A 16,998-nucleotide genomic window follows, 5' to 3' on the forward strand; every position below is an offset into this window, starting at 1 on the left:
GAGGCCACCTGCAGTTAGTGGCTCAGGCTCCCCTAGGGAGTTGGACAGGGGCTTGCTCCTTCTGCAGAGAGGAGCCAGGGTCAGGACCTAGGCTGGGCCAGGCCAAAGGTCCTCATCTCCAGTTTAAAAAGTCCAGCTTGAGGCCCGGCAATAAGGCCCGGGAGCCCTGCAAGGTGACGGGCGAGAGGGGAGGAGAGCCTTTCCTGCAGGAAAATCAATGAGAGGTGGAGAAAACCAATCCTAGGAAAGGGAAAGCTTCTAAGATTTGAAGGTCAGCAACTGTGATGTTTACATTGGATAAAACGTTCATAGAAATCTCCTTCCTTGTAATGATTATAATTTGTTACAGTTCTTGCAAGAAGCAGCATGAACAGCATTACCTTTAGCTAATTCCTTTTCCTTCCATCAAGGATTCTATAATCCTAATAAAAAACCGGTGATTTTTGAAGTCCTGTGACTGAAGCCAAAATTACAACCTTTAACTAAGGTTATTTTCTTTTAACTGAGACAGAGGGGAAGAGGAAGGAAGGGCCAGTGCCCCTCAGGTGCCTGCCCCGATCCTGTCTGAATGGCTGGGCCTATTCTCTGAATTCTTGGGCATCTAGGACCATGGCTGCTGCTTCCCCAAAATCCTGACACTCAAGTGAAGCCTTGGCTCCCCTCTGACAACAAGGAGTCAGCTGTGGAAGCTCGAGGCTCTGGCTGGGATGGGCCCTTCTTTGTCCTACCCTCCCCTGCTCGTCACACCTGTGTGTGGAAGCAGCTTTTTCCTCAGTCTAGAGAGGCCTTCTGCTGACCTCATGCCTGGGAGGACAGATGGGGCACTCTTCACTCCGCTCTCTTTCTCCTGTGTCTCCCAGCAGGATCTTGGACCAAGCAGGTGCAAGCAGCAAAATCCCCTCGCTGCCGCCAGGGACGGTAGTGAGCCAGCGAAGGGCTGGCACCCGAGAAACCTGCTCACCTTCTCCAGGGTCTGCACGAACTGCTCCACGGGGATGGAGCCGCTCAACAAAGGCTTCAGGACTTTGCAGTCCGGGACCTCATCGCTCACCCTCTTTCTCTTCTTCCCGCTTGTGGGCTGGGCAGGCCGAGGAGGGGGCTGGAGCAGAAGGAAAGAGTGGCTCTCATGAGCGTCCTCTGAGCAGCAGGCGCCACCGCAAGCCACACAGGGAGCCTGAGACTATCCTATCCTCACAGGCCCTGGCCCAGCTGGCTTCCTCAGCCGGCACTCCACTCGGTTCAGGTTCCCTGGCTGCTGGGGTCCCCAGATCCACGTGCTCAACTGTCCACCCAACCAACACCTTTATTCACTGAGCTCTCCGCCTTCTATCAAGATCCATTTTTAAACCTTCAGGTGATTCACTGCAGTATCTGCTGAATAAATTCTCCACATTATACTGTCGTGTTGCAGGTACTGTCATGACGCCGTGCTGGGCATACTGCCCGGGGGGTCAGACCAAAGGGGGAAACCCCAGCTTTGCCACCATCTGGCTGAAGTCAGAGAAGCTGCCTACCAAATGGTGACAGCAGCACATTATTTGAGGGATCAGTAAGACAAGGACCCAGCACGGGGTCTAACAGACTTAAGTGGTAGCTAGAAGCAATTCTACCTACAGCACAAAGGTGACACAGTCCAGGATGACACCATTCCTGAAAGGAATTCTTAAGACACAGCACCTGCCCTGGAGCCAAAGTGCCACCACCTGTGTATGGGTCCGTGGCAGGGCCAGACAGTCGGGCCGCCACAGCCTCATACAGGTACGCCCTGTTTCCAGCCCCCAAGGGCAGCGCTGCACCTGCCATCTGCACGTCTCCCCACAGCCAGCCTTGCACGGCAGCACTCCCCCACAGAATGTGCCTGGGGCAGCCCTTGGGAGACAGCAGCCTCTCTGAGGCACGTGGCCAGAGAAACACTTCTTATGAAGCACTCTTTGTTTCAAATATACTCTGTTAGGGGGCAGGGTCTCTGGCTGGGGAGAGGTTCCCTGCACGCCTGCCCAGCACCCCCTACCTGAAGCAAGTGCTTGTTATCTTTGGTGTGCAGCACGGCCGAGACGGTTGCCAGGGAGATGCCAGGCTTGATCTCCATGGGCACCAGTGAATCCGCAAGCTGAAAGCAAAGGGCACAGTTCAGGCTGAGGACCTTTAATGATGACAGTTACTGACTTTTCCTTTAATCTATTTACATCACTGCAGTCTAAAGAGAAAATAACTTTAAAGGTAAACAACTTTTAAAAAGAATTTAAGTAAAAAATAATCACACACACACATCCATCTCTATCAGTCAGAATCCAGACAGGAAGGAAGAGAAATGGGCATGAACCCGACTGAGCCCAACTGTCCAGATGACGTAGCAGCTGTGGCTTCTGCGCTCTGCAGCAGAGGTCATGGGGCAGCCACATCACTGCCTGCTGGACCCCAGCCTGCTCACCCCTCTGCGTCTCCCTCTGGTTGGTTACCCCACCAATAACAGAATGCTAGCACCTGGCCCAGGCACCCATCTCAACTGCATGGCCTCACCCACCTCTCCAGTGGCTTCCACACAACTCTGAAGACCCTTTTACAGTGTCGCAGGAACCTACCAGAGCTGCCTTTCATTCATTCTGGCCTTTCGCTCACCCTCATCCCCTCTCCAGGTAACCAGTGGCAGGAAGGACAGGCATAGCTGCATGGGGGTTGATGGAACGCTCCCCTGCCTGAAAGTCTCACTTCTCCCAATGGCGGAAGCCACGGCTTTACCTGGGGGAGTGGTGTCTTTCTGACCACCTGTACTTGATAGGTGCCCTGCTGTGCAGCCTGACCTTATTATGGTGTTTGTTGCTGAGTTTAGCTGCATGTTTTTTAACAGACACGCAGCCCTCTACCTAGCCAAGCCACTTTTATTTAAAAACAAAAACATGCAAGAGGCCATTATGTAAAATGAAGGTCAATACCAAACAGGCAGAGGAAGCAGCTGAGGCCAGAGAAGCAGATCGGCAAATGGTACGTGAGGCCTGGTTCATGAAAGAAGAAAACTGCCCGTGGGTCAGCGTGAAGTGGCCCTGGCCGAAGAGCAGGGTGTGCACCAGTCTCCTGGCAATGCCAGATGCCCGTTCTTCATTTCAGGCCCTCGTCTCTGCACTGCGATCACGCCCTTCACAGGTTAGCTGGGGTGAGAGCTTTGGGACTGGCATGGGAACCAAGTGGGTACAACACACTCCCCTGGCAGCCATGCACTATTTCCAAGAAGGCTCTGAAGGAGTCTATTTTTTTGAGATGGGGCCTCACTCTGTTGCCCAGGCTGGAGTGCAGTGGTGTGATCATAGCTCACTGCAGCCTCAACCTCCACCTCCTGGGAAAGTGATCTTCCCTCCTCAGCCTCCCCAGTAGCTGGGACCAGAGGTATGGACCACCACACCTGGCTAATTTACTTTTTTTTTTGTAGACATGGGAGTCTTGCTGTGTTGTCCAGGCTGGTCTCGAACTCCTGGCATCAGGTCATGCCAATGCTGGGAGCCTTGGCCTCCCAAGGGCTGGGATTACAGGCCTGAGCCACTGTGCCCGGCCATAATGTCAACTTTAAAGGCAAAGAAATCACTGCAGCAAGTTGGATTGAGAACATTATCTCCATAAATGATGAATGACATACAATTTGGCTGGATGCAGTGGCTCACACCTATAATCCCAGCACTTTGGGAGGTTGGGGTGGGGTCATCAGAGTTCGAGACTAGCCTGGCCAACATGGTGAAACCCCATCTCTACTAAAAATACAAAAAAATTAGCCAGCTATGGTGGCACATGCCTGTAGTCCCAGCTACTTAGAGGCCAAAGCAGGAGAACCGCATGAACCTGTGAGGCAGAGGTTGCAGTGAGCCGAGACTGCACCACTACACTCCAGCCTGGGCAACACAGCAAGACTCTGTCTTGAAGAAAAAAAAACAAAAAAAAGACATACAATTTAAAATGAGATATCAGTGTATGCTTACATAACTGGAAAAGACTTGAATGAAATTGGAAAAGAACAAAAAAAGGACAACATCCAATATTAGCAAGGAGGCAAGCACTGGCCCCAGCTCTCTCGCGGGACCGTAAACTGCTGCACTCCTTCTAGACGACAGGCTGACGGTACACAGCTAGAGCCATAAAGGGATGCTGAGAGTCTTTGACCCAGAAATTCTAATTTCAGAAAATTTTCCTGTGGAAATAAACACGTGGACAAAGATTTATGTAAAACGACGTTCCTGAAAATGTTATTTATAACACAGAAAAACCAGAAATGAAAATCTATGAATAAAGGAGCTGTTAAATAAATTCTGACAGACCATTATGCAACCATTAAAGCTGAAGCTTTTGAAATATCTTTTTGTTTTTGAGACAGAGTCTTGCTCTGTTGCCCAGGCTGGAGTGCAGTGGTGCGATTTTGGCTCACTGCAACCTCACCCCCCAAGTAGCTGGGATTATAGGCACCTGCCACCATGCCCAGCTAATTTTCATATTTTTAGTAGAGACGGGGTTTTGCCATCTTGGCCAGGCTCGTCTTGAACTCCTGACCTCATGATCTACCCACCTTGGCCTCCCAAAATGCTGCGATTACAGGTGTGAGCCACCATGCCTGGCTGAAATATCTTTAATGACAGACTTACTGCTAGGTGAAAAAGATAGTGTATGAGGTGTGATTCCAGTATGTGCACACACAGTGAACAGACAAGGCAAATACATCACAATGTTAACAGTCATCCCTGGTTTTGGGACTGACTTTTGCTTTTGTCTTTATCCCTTAGTTACGTTAACATAGAATAGGTTTGTATTATTCTTAAATGAGTACTTTTAAAATGTCTTAGTTTTAATTTCTTCTATAGCAAATATTAATGGACATTACCCACATAAACAAAACCTCTTTGGAGTTCTATTTGTAAGGATGCCTGAGACCAGCAGGTTTAAGGAATGCTGTCTTAGAGAGCTGAAATCTAAACCAACGCCGCCAATCCCAGCCCCTGTAAAATACCAGACAAAAACAATCCAGAGACATCCAGAGAAAATGCAAAATGAAATCAGAGAAACTGAAAAACAAAATCATAACAAAGTAATACAAACATATTAACCACAAAGATGGCACCTGGTGGTCTCTAGCAGCCTCTCCAGGCCCGTGGGAATGAGATACATTCAGCAGCTGAGACCTCCAACCCAAGGTCTAGAGGCCATTTCTGAACCTCAAACTCAAATTATTTTGGGCACACTGGTTTTAACATTAAGTTTTTGTATTTGTCCTGTCTGTTGAAAACATGTTCAAGTTGCCTCAAGAGCGAAGGGAAGGCAGAGGTAGCCTCCGACCGTCCCGGACGCTGGCTTTCAGGAGAGGCCGTGTTCCTCCCTGTCTCCCTCTCAGAGGAGTGGCCGAGCACAGCATGCCACAGCTGTTCCACACAGACAGCATGCTTCTGCGCGTTCCCTGCCAAAACTGAAGCTCAGAGTTCACAGAACTACAACATACTTAGATTCTGATAGGCCAAAACCTGCAGGTATGCTAATGAGGATGTAAAGAAGAACCAAGTTTACAGTCCTTATTTTTGGTTTCCTATTATCTCCCCCATCTACCTCTGAATTCAGTGAACTCTGACCCTTGCTCATAATTGAGGTCCAGGGGGAAGAGAAAAGCCACCACTCTATGGTATTTAGGGACAGAGTAGGTGTCAGCATTTCCATTCCTCAGGGATCTGGCCCGTGATGTGGCCCAGGGGTCACACTGCTGAACGTCAGGTAAGGAGCAGTCCTGACTTTAACAGCTGCTATTTTATTATTTGAAAAACGAGAAGAAGCTGAAAATCCCCGTGCTTCCCAGTTACTTGCTTAATGGTCCATATTCATCAGCCAGGCTGGAGCGCAATGGCATGACATCGGCTCACTATAACCTCCACTTCCTGGTCAAAGCGATTCTCATGCTTCAGCCTTCCGGGTAGCTGGGATTACAGGCACCTGGCCACCATGCCTGGCTATTTTTTTATTTTTATTTTTAGTAGAGATGGGGTTTTGCTATGTTGACCAGGCTTGTCTTAAACTCCTGACCACAAGTGAACTGCCCGCTTCGGCCTCCCAAAGTGCTGGAATTACAGGCATGAGCCACTGTGCCCAGCCTGGTTCATTCATATTTGACACAAATACAAAAGAAGGCCACCCGGCACCCTCTTCAAGAGCCTCCGTGGAAAGCTCTCATTTAACCCCAGGAAGGAGAACAGCTTACCTCTGGCATGATCTCGATCTTCTCGTACCGACGTTTGAAGGGCAGGGCGAGGACCTCGGCCCGCCGATAGGACATGGCGGGGGGCTGGCAGTCGATCATGAGGTCCATCCTGTGGGACTGGGCTGGAGGCGGCTGGGTGTACTGCTCGGGACACACGACATGCAGCGGCTGAGGAACCAATGGGACAGGTAAGAAAGCAGGTGTGAAATACAGTGGCCCCAGTGGACGGCCCCTTCTTGACCCAGATCCACTCCCCTCATCACAGGCTCACGACCTCCAGGCCAAGGAGAACTTTCATCCTTTCAAGCTCATCAAACCACAGAGGAGAGGGAATATGAAGGCGCAGGGCAGAAAAAACATCTTGGAAACCCCTCAACTGCCTCAGTCTGCATTTGTTTTCATTTTTTTCACTGTTTACATAATTTTCATGGTGGCTTCCATGTGTCCGCTCCCAGCGATCTCTGGGCTTTCCGGGGGAACAGTCTTTCTAGAACATTCCCACAGGTCCGCTAGTATAAGCTCTTGGCTGCTTAGCAAGAGCTGCTGCTTTCTGTGTTGGGCTGGCGTTGAGGGTTTGGAGTTTCTACTGGATCTGCAGGTCAGCTGGTATTGGGCGGCGGGAGCTGCTCAGGTCATGAGCTCACTGTGTACAACCAAGACGTAGAGACAGAGCTTTTTTTTTTAAACAAAATGTCTCTTGTTATCTTGAGAAGAAAAAGATTATAAACCAATTTTTACTTTGCACAAGTATCACCCAATTGAAAAGGAATGCTGGCAGCCCACGGGGCACTATATTGCCCCTGCTTCTACTTAAGAGCTTGGGCCAAGCCCCAAATTCCCTGATGAACATGGCTTTCCACCAGGCTGACCAGGCTGAGCTTCCAGGAGCACCTGTTCCTTAGGGCTAATACTTTTCTCCAAACTGCCCTGTGCTCCTCTTCCCGATCTGTTTTACAGCATCTCCCGCCACAACTGCAGCCTGAAGGCTTCTCCCAGGTTTTCCTCAACTAAAGTGGAGACCAGGTGGCCTCCAGTTTCCAGGATGAGCACCTGACAGATGGGGGTCAAGAGTGAGTTTAGGGACTGGGATTTGAAGTTAGTCATGGAAAGCAACAGGCTCTTTGCCGCTGCTTTTAGCATGTGAATGAGCCTGCAGTGGGTGGCGAATCACTGCAGATGGTGGCTCTCCGCTCTCATCACGCCTAGAGAGTGCAATGTTCTGTCTTCATTGGGCAGGCATGTTAATAATCACCAGAATCCACTCTCTGGGCTCTCCTGGGGTTCCCCTGACTTAGAGTTTTGTCAAAGGGCCTCTCATCCTGAGGGTGAAGGGGCCAGGCCCCTTGGACCCTCATGTCACTCCTGAACACCGGGGAGTGGGAAGGGAGAGCGCTTCCTTGCCCATGCTCAGCTGTCATCCTTGTCAATTCCAGTTCCTCTTCTGACTCTCAACAGCCAGAAACCCGTCGGGCGAGCAGGGGCTCACCCTGCACAGTGGTTCCGCAGCCCGCTTTCCTGCCGTGCGCTCCTGTGCATGGATTCTCCTGGTCTACACTTCACCCCAGCTACTTCCTTCCTTTCTCCAGGGCAGAACATGTGAAGTGAAACAAATACCAAAAACCACCACAAAACCCAAACCCAAACCCAACAGCACTGCTCGTGGCACAGCCTGCGCGTGAAGCATGGCCTCAGTACGCGTTTCAACTAAACTGTCTCAGCTTACTGAATATGTTTCTAGAATGACATTTTTTTTTTTTAGCAGGGGTAAGATGGTTTTCTTTCCCTTCCATTTCCGATTTCTTGAGAATGGAAACTTCTGTCAGGGTGTAAAGACCACTCCTTTTCAGTGAAGCGGAGTCGGCATGTGTCCCAGCATTATGCAGACACGTGAGAACTGAAGACAAGAAATCAAATGCAGCTAGATCTCCCTTCCCTTACCCCACGCACGACAGGCCACGCCCAGGTGCCACGACCATGTGAAGGCACGAGCAGTGCCCTTCGTTACCTGCACTTCTTTAAGCAGCTTTGACACCTGGATGAAGTTTAGCCGGGTGTCAATGGGGCAGTAGATGCACTTCATGGCCAGCGGCTGGTAAGGAGCCAGGGCTTCCAGGTATGAGAAGTCCGGTTCTAGGGAAAGTGCAGGAAAGAAATATCACAATGCAGGCCACACAGGAGCTGTTGAGCCAGGCGGTGCTGGGGCGCCGAAGGCCCAGGAGACAGTCCCGGGGTCAGGAGGGAGCCAGGAAGCACACGTGGGGGACAGAGGTCAGAGGGACCCTGTGGAAGGACAGGCAGGCTGGGATGGACCCCGGGGGTGGGCTCCAAGCTTCAACAGAGGCAGATGAGGTAAATAAGGGAGAAATACCTATGTGGGGGAGAAAGGAAAGCTCTTCTTTACAACAAAACGCCAAAACACATCAGCGACGAAATAAAAACCAAAATCACCCTGTGGCAACCATTACAGTTCACTACTTACTCAGATGAGAATCACCAATAACTGCTGACAATATTAATACCATTTTGAGGAAGAACAGGATATATACATAGTTTCAAAGTGTCCCCCACAAGATACCGATTTAATACGATGAGAAAAGCGTGACTTCCCAGTGGAGAGGCCTTCCCAGGGAACCTAGAATCAGCTCTGAGTTAACGCCCAGGTGTGAGAGGCAGCTAGGAGATGAGTGGGGGTGCCGCCCCCAGGCTGCGAATGCTTCTGCAGACTGAGACCGCAGTGCTCCCCAGCAGGCCCAGCGCCTCCAACCGACCAACCGGGAATGGTCCTCGCCCTCTGCTCAGCCTGTCTCCTGAGGGCCGCTGCAGCCTGCTTGGCAAGGGATGTTCTCCCCACTTAAGGGAGCTCCCTGCCTTGAGCCAAAAGACCTCGCTTGGTCCTGACTGATGTGATGCTTCGATTCCCAGTGCAGCTGTGCCCAGTGACAAGGTACACTGGCTTAGGCTCGCCTGCCACACAGACGTCTTCAGTGTCATCAGCACAAACTGGCAGTGCCAGGCACGTAAATGCCCACCCCAGTGGACTGTGCTTCTCTCAGAATACTGACCCCCTTTTCATGTATCCAGGAGTCACAACACAAGAAAAAAGGCGGCCCCAACCTCTCCCCGACATAATTTCTGCCCTGGGAGCCCCACAAACCAGTTGAAACGCAAACCCATTACCCAGAGTTGTCACGGGAAACCACACAGTCCTGACTTCCTCTTAGCTGAGGAAAATCTGTACTAAAGCAAGGGTACCTACTGTCTGTGTAGATGCGGTGACCACTGTCATGGCAAATGTCAAGAGTCACCACTCATCAGGAGAGACCAACCTCAGCCCCAGTATGTACGATATTCTCTGGACAACCTCCTGATGAGTGACATCTGGGCAACGATAAAGTTCTGAGTGTTGTGAATCAGTATCTTGTGGCCCAACTTCCTCCGCCTTTAGCCCAAAGCGGGCCTGAGAAGAGGAAAGCTGTCGTGGTGACCAGCGCCTCTCCTGGCACTTTCTGCCCGGCCTGGTATCAGCAAAAGCTGGCTTGGCACCCACAAGGCCACGTGTACTCCTGCTGTGTGAACGCAACTTCCTGAACACCAATGCCTTGTCTGACCATGATGGACCTAGCCAAAAACCAGACCCCTCCGCAATCATCCTGAACATACAACACAGAACTGTAGTGACCACAGCATGAGTGAAGCCCACGCTATGTCGGCTCCATTCTTCCTGTGTTCTAGGTAAGAATGAGTTCAGAAAGTCATCGCATAATGACCCTGCCTCCTGACGGCACCCAATACAGGGTGACGTCTCACCTCCGTGAACCCCCACACATCACCAAATGCCAGCCTGAGTCCCATGAGGTCTTTTCCCAGGCTTCTACCCATGGTGTGTGTTTCCCTTGCTGCAATGAGCCAATAAACCCAACTTGGTTAGACTATCGGTGTGTTCCTGGTGGCCTCTAGGTCAGAAACAGAGGCTGAGGGAAGATCCGAAGTGTCCCTGACCCCTGTGCATCTGGTGTAACTAGATTCCCTCCTCCAAACTCAGCTCCTAACGCTAGGGAGGGAAGCGGCAACGATGCTTTCCCAATAGCTACCATGTGCCAGGTGCCATGCCTGGTGCCCAGAGTGACCACAGAGGTAGCTACTGACAGTCTCATGTACCGTGGGGACAGTTGTGCATACTGGTGAATTGGCTGAGGTCACTGCAAGCTGGCCCAGATTTTTTTTAACTTCATAGCCTGTAAGATTTCCAAAACCCAAGGCTAACTGAAGACCCTAACCCATGGGTGTCCAAGCTTTTGGCTTCCTTGGGCCACACTGGAAGAACTGTCTTGTGCCACAAATAAACTACACTAACACTAGTGACTGCTGATGAGCTAAATAAAAAAGGTCAGTGCATAATTTGCATGATATCCCCCACCACAGATAAGCAAAAAAGTCCCTGCATTCAAAGGGCTGGGCACGCTGCACTGATAAAATGATGCAGAGATTATCTAAGTAAACCCTCTACTTGACCTTATCAAAGGAATTTTTTCTCCTGAGGGATTTGTCTCCAGAAGAAAATCCATAGCCAGAGTAAACTACAATCAGAAGAGAAAGATCTACATCTGTAAACAATTCCTAACAGGTAAAACAAGATGGTTACTGAATCACTGCAGTTCTTGAAATGGCTTACGATATCCTAGCAAAGCACTCAGCAGGATTCTCTTTCAGAGAAATCTGCAAACACAGGCACGAAAGCCTCGCCGGACGCCCAGCTGTCCAATGGCATACACTGCTTCGCTCTTTCTCCTGCGTTTCTTCATTCTTTGGTGCCGACAGCAGAACAATGTTCATATTTATGCCTCACTGCAAAAGCCTTCCCTGGGTCTCTATCTTGTAGGTACATTCACTAATGGCTTCGGTGGAGTGAACCATTTAATTTTTTTCACTTACCTGTGAATATGACAGTGTTGAGACTAGATTTTCCCCAGAGCTCCATGAAGTGGACCACGTCCCCAAAGCGGAGGGAAGGGTGCCCGGTGAACACCACACAGGGCTGTCTGAAGTCGTTGCTGAAGTCCCCGTGGATGCTGGGGTAATGCTTCAGTTTATTGGTCTGAATGAGCTGGAAAACAGAAAAAGTACAGAGATGTGAGCCTGCCCAGGCTGAGGGGACGAAAGCGCTGGAGGGTGAGCAGGACTGGATTTAAAATACCAAGAAAGATGACAAGCCACGGACTGGGAGAACACATCTGCAGAAGACACATCTGAGAGGGGACTGTGACCCAAAATGTACGAACTCTGAAACCTCAGCAAAAGAAATGAACAACTGTATTAAAAAGTGGGCAAAAAAACCTGAACAGAACACCTCATCAGAGAAGACAGACGGCAAACAAGCATATGAAAAGATGCTCCACACCACGTGTCATTAGAAAACTGGAAATTAAAATGACAAGATACCACTACATATCTATTATTACAGAATGGCCAAAATCCAGAACACTGAGAGCACCACATGCAAACAATACGGAAGAACAAGGACTCTCACTCACTGCTGGTGGGAATGCAAAGCGACACAGCCACTTAGAAAGATATGTTGAAAAATTATGTCCACAGGAAACCTACACATGAATGCCTTAATTGCTAAAACTTGGAAACAACCAAGATGTCCTTCAGCCGGTGAATAAAACTGTGATACATCAGACAATGGAATATTAGTCAGCACTAAAAAAGAAATGAGCTACCAAGCTATGAAAAGACATGGAGGAAACTATTTCTAAGTGAAGGATGCCCGCCACACTGAAAAGGCAAAACTATACAGACAGTAAAAAGCTCAGCAGTCACCAGGGATTTGTGGAGGGTGAAATGAACAGGCTGAGCACAGAGGATCTGCAGAACGAGGAAGCTACTCTGTGATGATGTAATGGTGAATCCAGGTCACTGTCCACGTGTCCAAGCCCACAGAAGGCACAACACCTATGTCAACTCTGGGCTTTGGGCGAGAGTGGCGTGACAACGTGGGCTCATCAGCCGTAGCAAACGCACCTCTCTGGTGTGCGATGGTGACGGTGGGCAAATGTTTGTGGGGGGCAGGGGCGTATGACTGCGGTGAACCTAAAACTTCTGAAAAATAACATGTATTAATTTAAAAAATACAAGTGAATCTTATAAAAATTAGTTTTTACCTATAATGTGATTTTTGGAATACATGGGCAAGTCAAGTCTTTCTGGTAATATTGACACACTTCCTGGAAACTTATTCAGATTGTTACAGCCTGATTTAGCCGGACTCTTCCTTTATAAGCTGCCTGGCACTCCATACCGGGCCTAAAGTCTTCAATTCCTGTTTGAAGTACAAGTGACTTTCCCAACACTTGTGAATCACTAAGTCCTGGCGACATGAACACATCTGTCACACCAGAAACACTGTTTACCAGTACAGGACCTCTTCCTTGAAGCCAGAGCTATGTTAAGCTACTGCAGCAGCTGAATAGAGACCAAGACAAACACTGTCCTTTCGCGAACATTTCTGTTGTCTGCTACCAGAGAAGCTTCTCTGAATGTGTACAGCATGTGCACCTACGCATCCATCCACACACATGCACGCACACATGCATGACAAAAATCAAACTGGCTTTTAGAAATTGATGTCCTCGTAACACAGACAGCTATATTAAGAAGCAGGGGCCAGGCGCAATGGCCACGCCCATAATTCCAGCACTTTGGGAGACCAAGAAAAGAGGATTGCTTGAGCCCAGAAGTTTGAGACCAGGCTGGGCAACAAAGCAAGACCCTGTCTCTACAAAAGATAAAACAAAGTTAGCTGGATACTGTGGCGTGAGCTGAGTTCAAGGTTGTAGTAACTGTGCTTGTGCCACTGTATTCCAGCTTGGGTGACTGAGTGAGACCCTGTCATGATAAAAACAAAAATTAAGGCTGGGCGCGGTAGCTCATGTCTGTAATCACAGCACTTGGGGAGGCTGAGGCAGGTAGATCACGAGGTCAGGAGATCGAGACCATCCTGGCCAATATAGTAAAATCCCGTCTCTACTAAAACTACAAAAATTAGCTGGGTATAGTGGTGCGTGCCTCTAATCCCAGCTCCTCAGGAGGCTGAGGCAGAAGAATCGCTTGAACCTGGGAGGCAGAGGTTGCAGTGAGCCAAGATCGCGCCACTGCACTCCAGCCAGAGTGACAGAGTGACGCTCCATCTCAAAAAAAAAAAGTAAAAAAGTAAAAATAAGTAAAAAGCAGGTTACACACAGCCTCAAAGCTTTCTTTAAATGTATGGTTTGAACCAAGAGTCTCCCCTGAAGCCCAACACTTGACAGTAATCTCTCAGTATCAGGCCCAGTTCAAGGTAAGATGGCATCTTGGAATGCTTCTCAGACACTGTGCCTGCCGCCCAGGCATCCTTGCCCCACTCCAGCATCCAGAGGGCAGACACCCAGACTTCACAGACCCTATATCTCAACCAGGCCAAAGAAGCACTGCCCTGAGATACTCTTTCATGGATAAAGCAATGGCCCGTGACAGGCTCGATCCTGTGGCCGCCCATCCAGCATGAGAGGGCTCTGGCCGACACCTTGAAGTGGAAATGAAATCGCCCTAACAGTGGGGATGTAGCCAGAATGGGACACGCCCCCAACAGAAGTCAAACTCTCTTCACCTGGAAGATCTAATCTTTAATTAGAGACCTGGTTGTATTAGGAAGACACTAACCCTATCCCAGAGATCTTCATCCGCTGTCACGTGCTTGGATGTGATAGGAACAGTAAAGATGGAGCAAACGTCGAATTCCCACTTTCCTTCCAGGTAGTCTGCAAGTCAAACTGACATTCTTTTTATAACCTATATGGCCCAAATCATTAGTTGTCTCAGTTAAATGGGTGAGCGGCTGTCAAAAGGAGTCTATTGTATCCGGAGGTGTCGTGATGATGAATGCGATTCTAAGAATAGCTGCAGGTCTCTGCACACTTCAGTCACTTTTAAGCATTATCTATAGTTCCTGTAGCTCTACTGATCAATGCACAGAAACTAAGATAAATTCATCATTTTTTGCCAATTGGATTGACCTTTGTAGCCAACTTACTGTATGTGACCAGTGGAGGTGAAGCTGTGGGGCAGGAATTCTGAACAGTAATCTGTTACCAGTACGAAGGCCAGAACCATCATTTCTCATGGGCCATGGTAACAATACCAAGGGTCGACTCCCTCGTGCCCTAACAGTGACAAGTGCACTTCAGGAACCCTGATAGTGCGACCACAGTCTACTCACACTCCTAACTCGAAACGGCACCAGGTCATCTGTGACAGGTGCGTGGTGAGATGTGATCACACTCTTAGAAAACAAGGTTGACAGCAAGGCTAACTGCAAGGGAAGGAAAACAGACATTCAAGAGCCAAATCCACACAAAATGTTTTGCCAAACTTAATTTTCTGACATTTTTATAATACTTCTAGCCTGCATTTCACGATAGCACTGACACAGCTGGCAAAAACCCTGGCTGCTGAAATAATATACTTAGTCTATTAGGACTAAAAAATAACTCCTTCAAAACCTCCTCCTGGGCATCCAGTGGTTCATAAAAGACCTATCCTTTACGGTATGAAAAAGGTGTTGCATTTAAAGTAATCAGCAGGACATTTGTTGAAATACGTATTAAACAGTTAACCCTAAAACAGAATAACTAAATCCCAGCGTTAACACCTATTACCGATGCTCCGAATGGGACACAAACCAGATCCTCCTCCTTCCATTTCCAGATCCAGCCCAAGGCCAAGGAGTGCATTTACCTGTCACATCTCTTTATTCTCTCAGCAGTTCCTCAGTCTTTCTTGTCCTCTGGGTCTCTGACGTTCTCAAAGGGTACAGGTCAGTTATTTTGTTAAGCCTCCTCAACTTAGGTTTGAATGCTCAGCTCCATGATTAGATTCAGGTGAGGCATTTTTAGGAGCACGATCACAGAAATCATGCTGTGTTTTCTCGATAATTTAACAGCCACACAATGTCAGTCCAATTACTGACGATGTTAACGTTGACTTCATGTATGTCACGTGTGTCAAAACTCCAGTTACTATTTCTCTTTGTAATAAACATAAATTTGGTGGGGACATACTTTTCAGGACCAGAAATTATCTAGTTCTTCATAAAATTTTCACCTGTTGGTTTTAGCACCCACTGGTGTTTCCTGCAGGAATAAATTATTACTGTGGTGGCTGCCAAATGGTGCTTTCTAATTCTAAGGTCTTTCCTGCACTAATTATGTGAGTTTACCGTTGGAAGAACTCTCCCCTCTTTCCTATATGCTCGGTTACCGCACCATGGATGCGGGAGTTTCTGTTATTCAATGGATTATATTCATTACTAGCATTACTGATTTTGATGTTCCAGTGATCTCAGATGTGGCTTCTGACATGTCCCCATCATTCTCTGAGCACACAACACGATCTTTCAGCCTCATCTTGTATTTTCCAAAGAGGCCTGGTTCCTTTTAGTGGAGAACGGCAGCTAGAAACCAACACCTGGGAGCTAAATGTCTTTCTCGGTGAGTGGCATGTCACTGCTCCCAGGCCCTCTCTGTGGCCAGAGCTGGAAGATACGTATGTTCAGGTACATACGTATGCACACACACACACACAAGTGTATTTCCTTCTGTGTCTATCTACGTATATTGCAAATAGTTCACACTAATACCATCAATTCTATTCAACAGCACAGGATTCATTCCAGACTTCACTTTTTTTATATCTAACTCTCCTCACCTTGATTTTTCACAAGGTGAACACATGTACATCAAGAAATAAAGCATTATCAGCTCCTCAGAAATCCCTTTGTCCCCTTCCTGTCACTACTGTATCTACTGTTCTATATCTGGATCTTTCACTCACATTATGTTTGTGAAGTTTATCTACATTGCATATAATTGGAACTTATTTGCTCACAGTGATGTAAGGTATTGTGATTATACCACAAAATCCATTCTATTGTTGATGGGCATTTGAGTATATTTCAGTACTATTACCAAAAATTTGTTTTTCTTTTTTGAGACAGGGCCTCACTGTCAGCCAGGTTGGTTTGCAATAGCACAACTGCAGTTCACTGCAGCCTCGACCTCCCTCCGCTCAGGTGATCCTCCCACCCCAGCCTCTAGGGTAGCCAGGGCTACAGGTGTGCACCACCATGCTCGGCTAATTTTCTGTATTTTTCTTTGTAGAGACAGGGTTTTGCCATGATGTCAAGGTTGGCCTCAAATTCCTGGCCTCCAGTAATCCTCCCACCTCAGCCTCTCAAAGTGTTGGAATTACAGGTGTGAGCTACCAGGCCTGACCAAATTCTAGATTTGTGCGTGTATCTTTTGGTAACATCCCTATGCATTTCCGTTCGATGTAGACTTCAGGAAGGAAACTGCTGAGACGCTGAGTACGTTGTTCAGCTTCAGCAGACACTGACAGTTTTCTAAGATGGTGATACCAACTTAGACAATCTGAGTAAAAACAGAACCAAAAATGGGGAGTAACTATTGTTTGTTAGTTTCACTGTAGTATTTCATGCCTTGCTATGGAATATTAGGGAGAAATAATAATATGGGACACAGGAAGATGTTCGTAATACACCGTTGGGTGAAGAGAACCTGATAACAAAGCTGGGTGTCCAGCTACATGGAAAACGCCCACTCGTTCTGTAAATGTTATTTTCATCATTAAAAATGTACACATGACTGATGTAACTGGAAAGAACCCTCTGACAATAAATACATCCAGCGAAAAAAAGTAGTAGTAAGTATCAAAATATAATTCCT

At 48.1% G+C, this 16,998-nt stretch overlaps 1 protein-coding gene across 1 annotated transcript in view; it reads right to left on the reverse strand.

The window, feature by feature from the left end:
• The window catches only part of INTS9 (integrator complex subunit 9), a 121,291-nt gene that overhangs the window by 1,217 nt on the left and 103,076 nt on the right, over positions 1 to 16,998 (reverse strand). The window contains exons 12-16 of the mRNA XM_064368755.1: positions 11,150 to 11,321; positions 8,223 to 8,347; positions 6,218 to 6,385; positions 2,012 to 2,110; positions 962 to 1,099 (exon numbers count right to left, since the gene is read on the reverse strand). Of these exons, the coding sequence (XP_064224825.1) occupies positions 962 to 1,099; positions 2,012 to 2,110; positions 6,218 to 6,385; positions 8,223 to 8,347; positions 11,150 to 11,321 (702 nt within the window). The remainder of the gene's footprint in view (positions 1 to 961; positions 1,100 to 2,011; positions 2,111 to 6,217; positions 6,386 to 8,222; positions 8,348 to 11,149; positions 11,322 to 16,998) is intronic.

This window comes from Aotus nancymaae, unplaced genomic scaffold (genome assembly GCF_030222135.1).
Source record: "Aotus nancymaae isolate 86718 unplaced genomic scaffold, 86718_ANA_hifiasm-v0.15.2.pri h1tg000079l, whole genome shotgun sequence".
Classification (NCBI taxonomy): Eukaryota; Metazoa; Chordata; class Mammalia; order Primates; family Aotidae; genus Aotus; species Aotus nancymaae.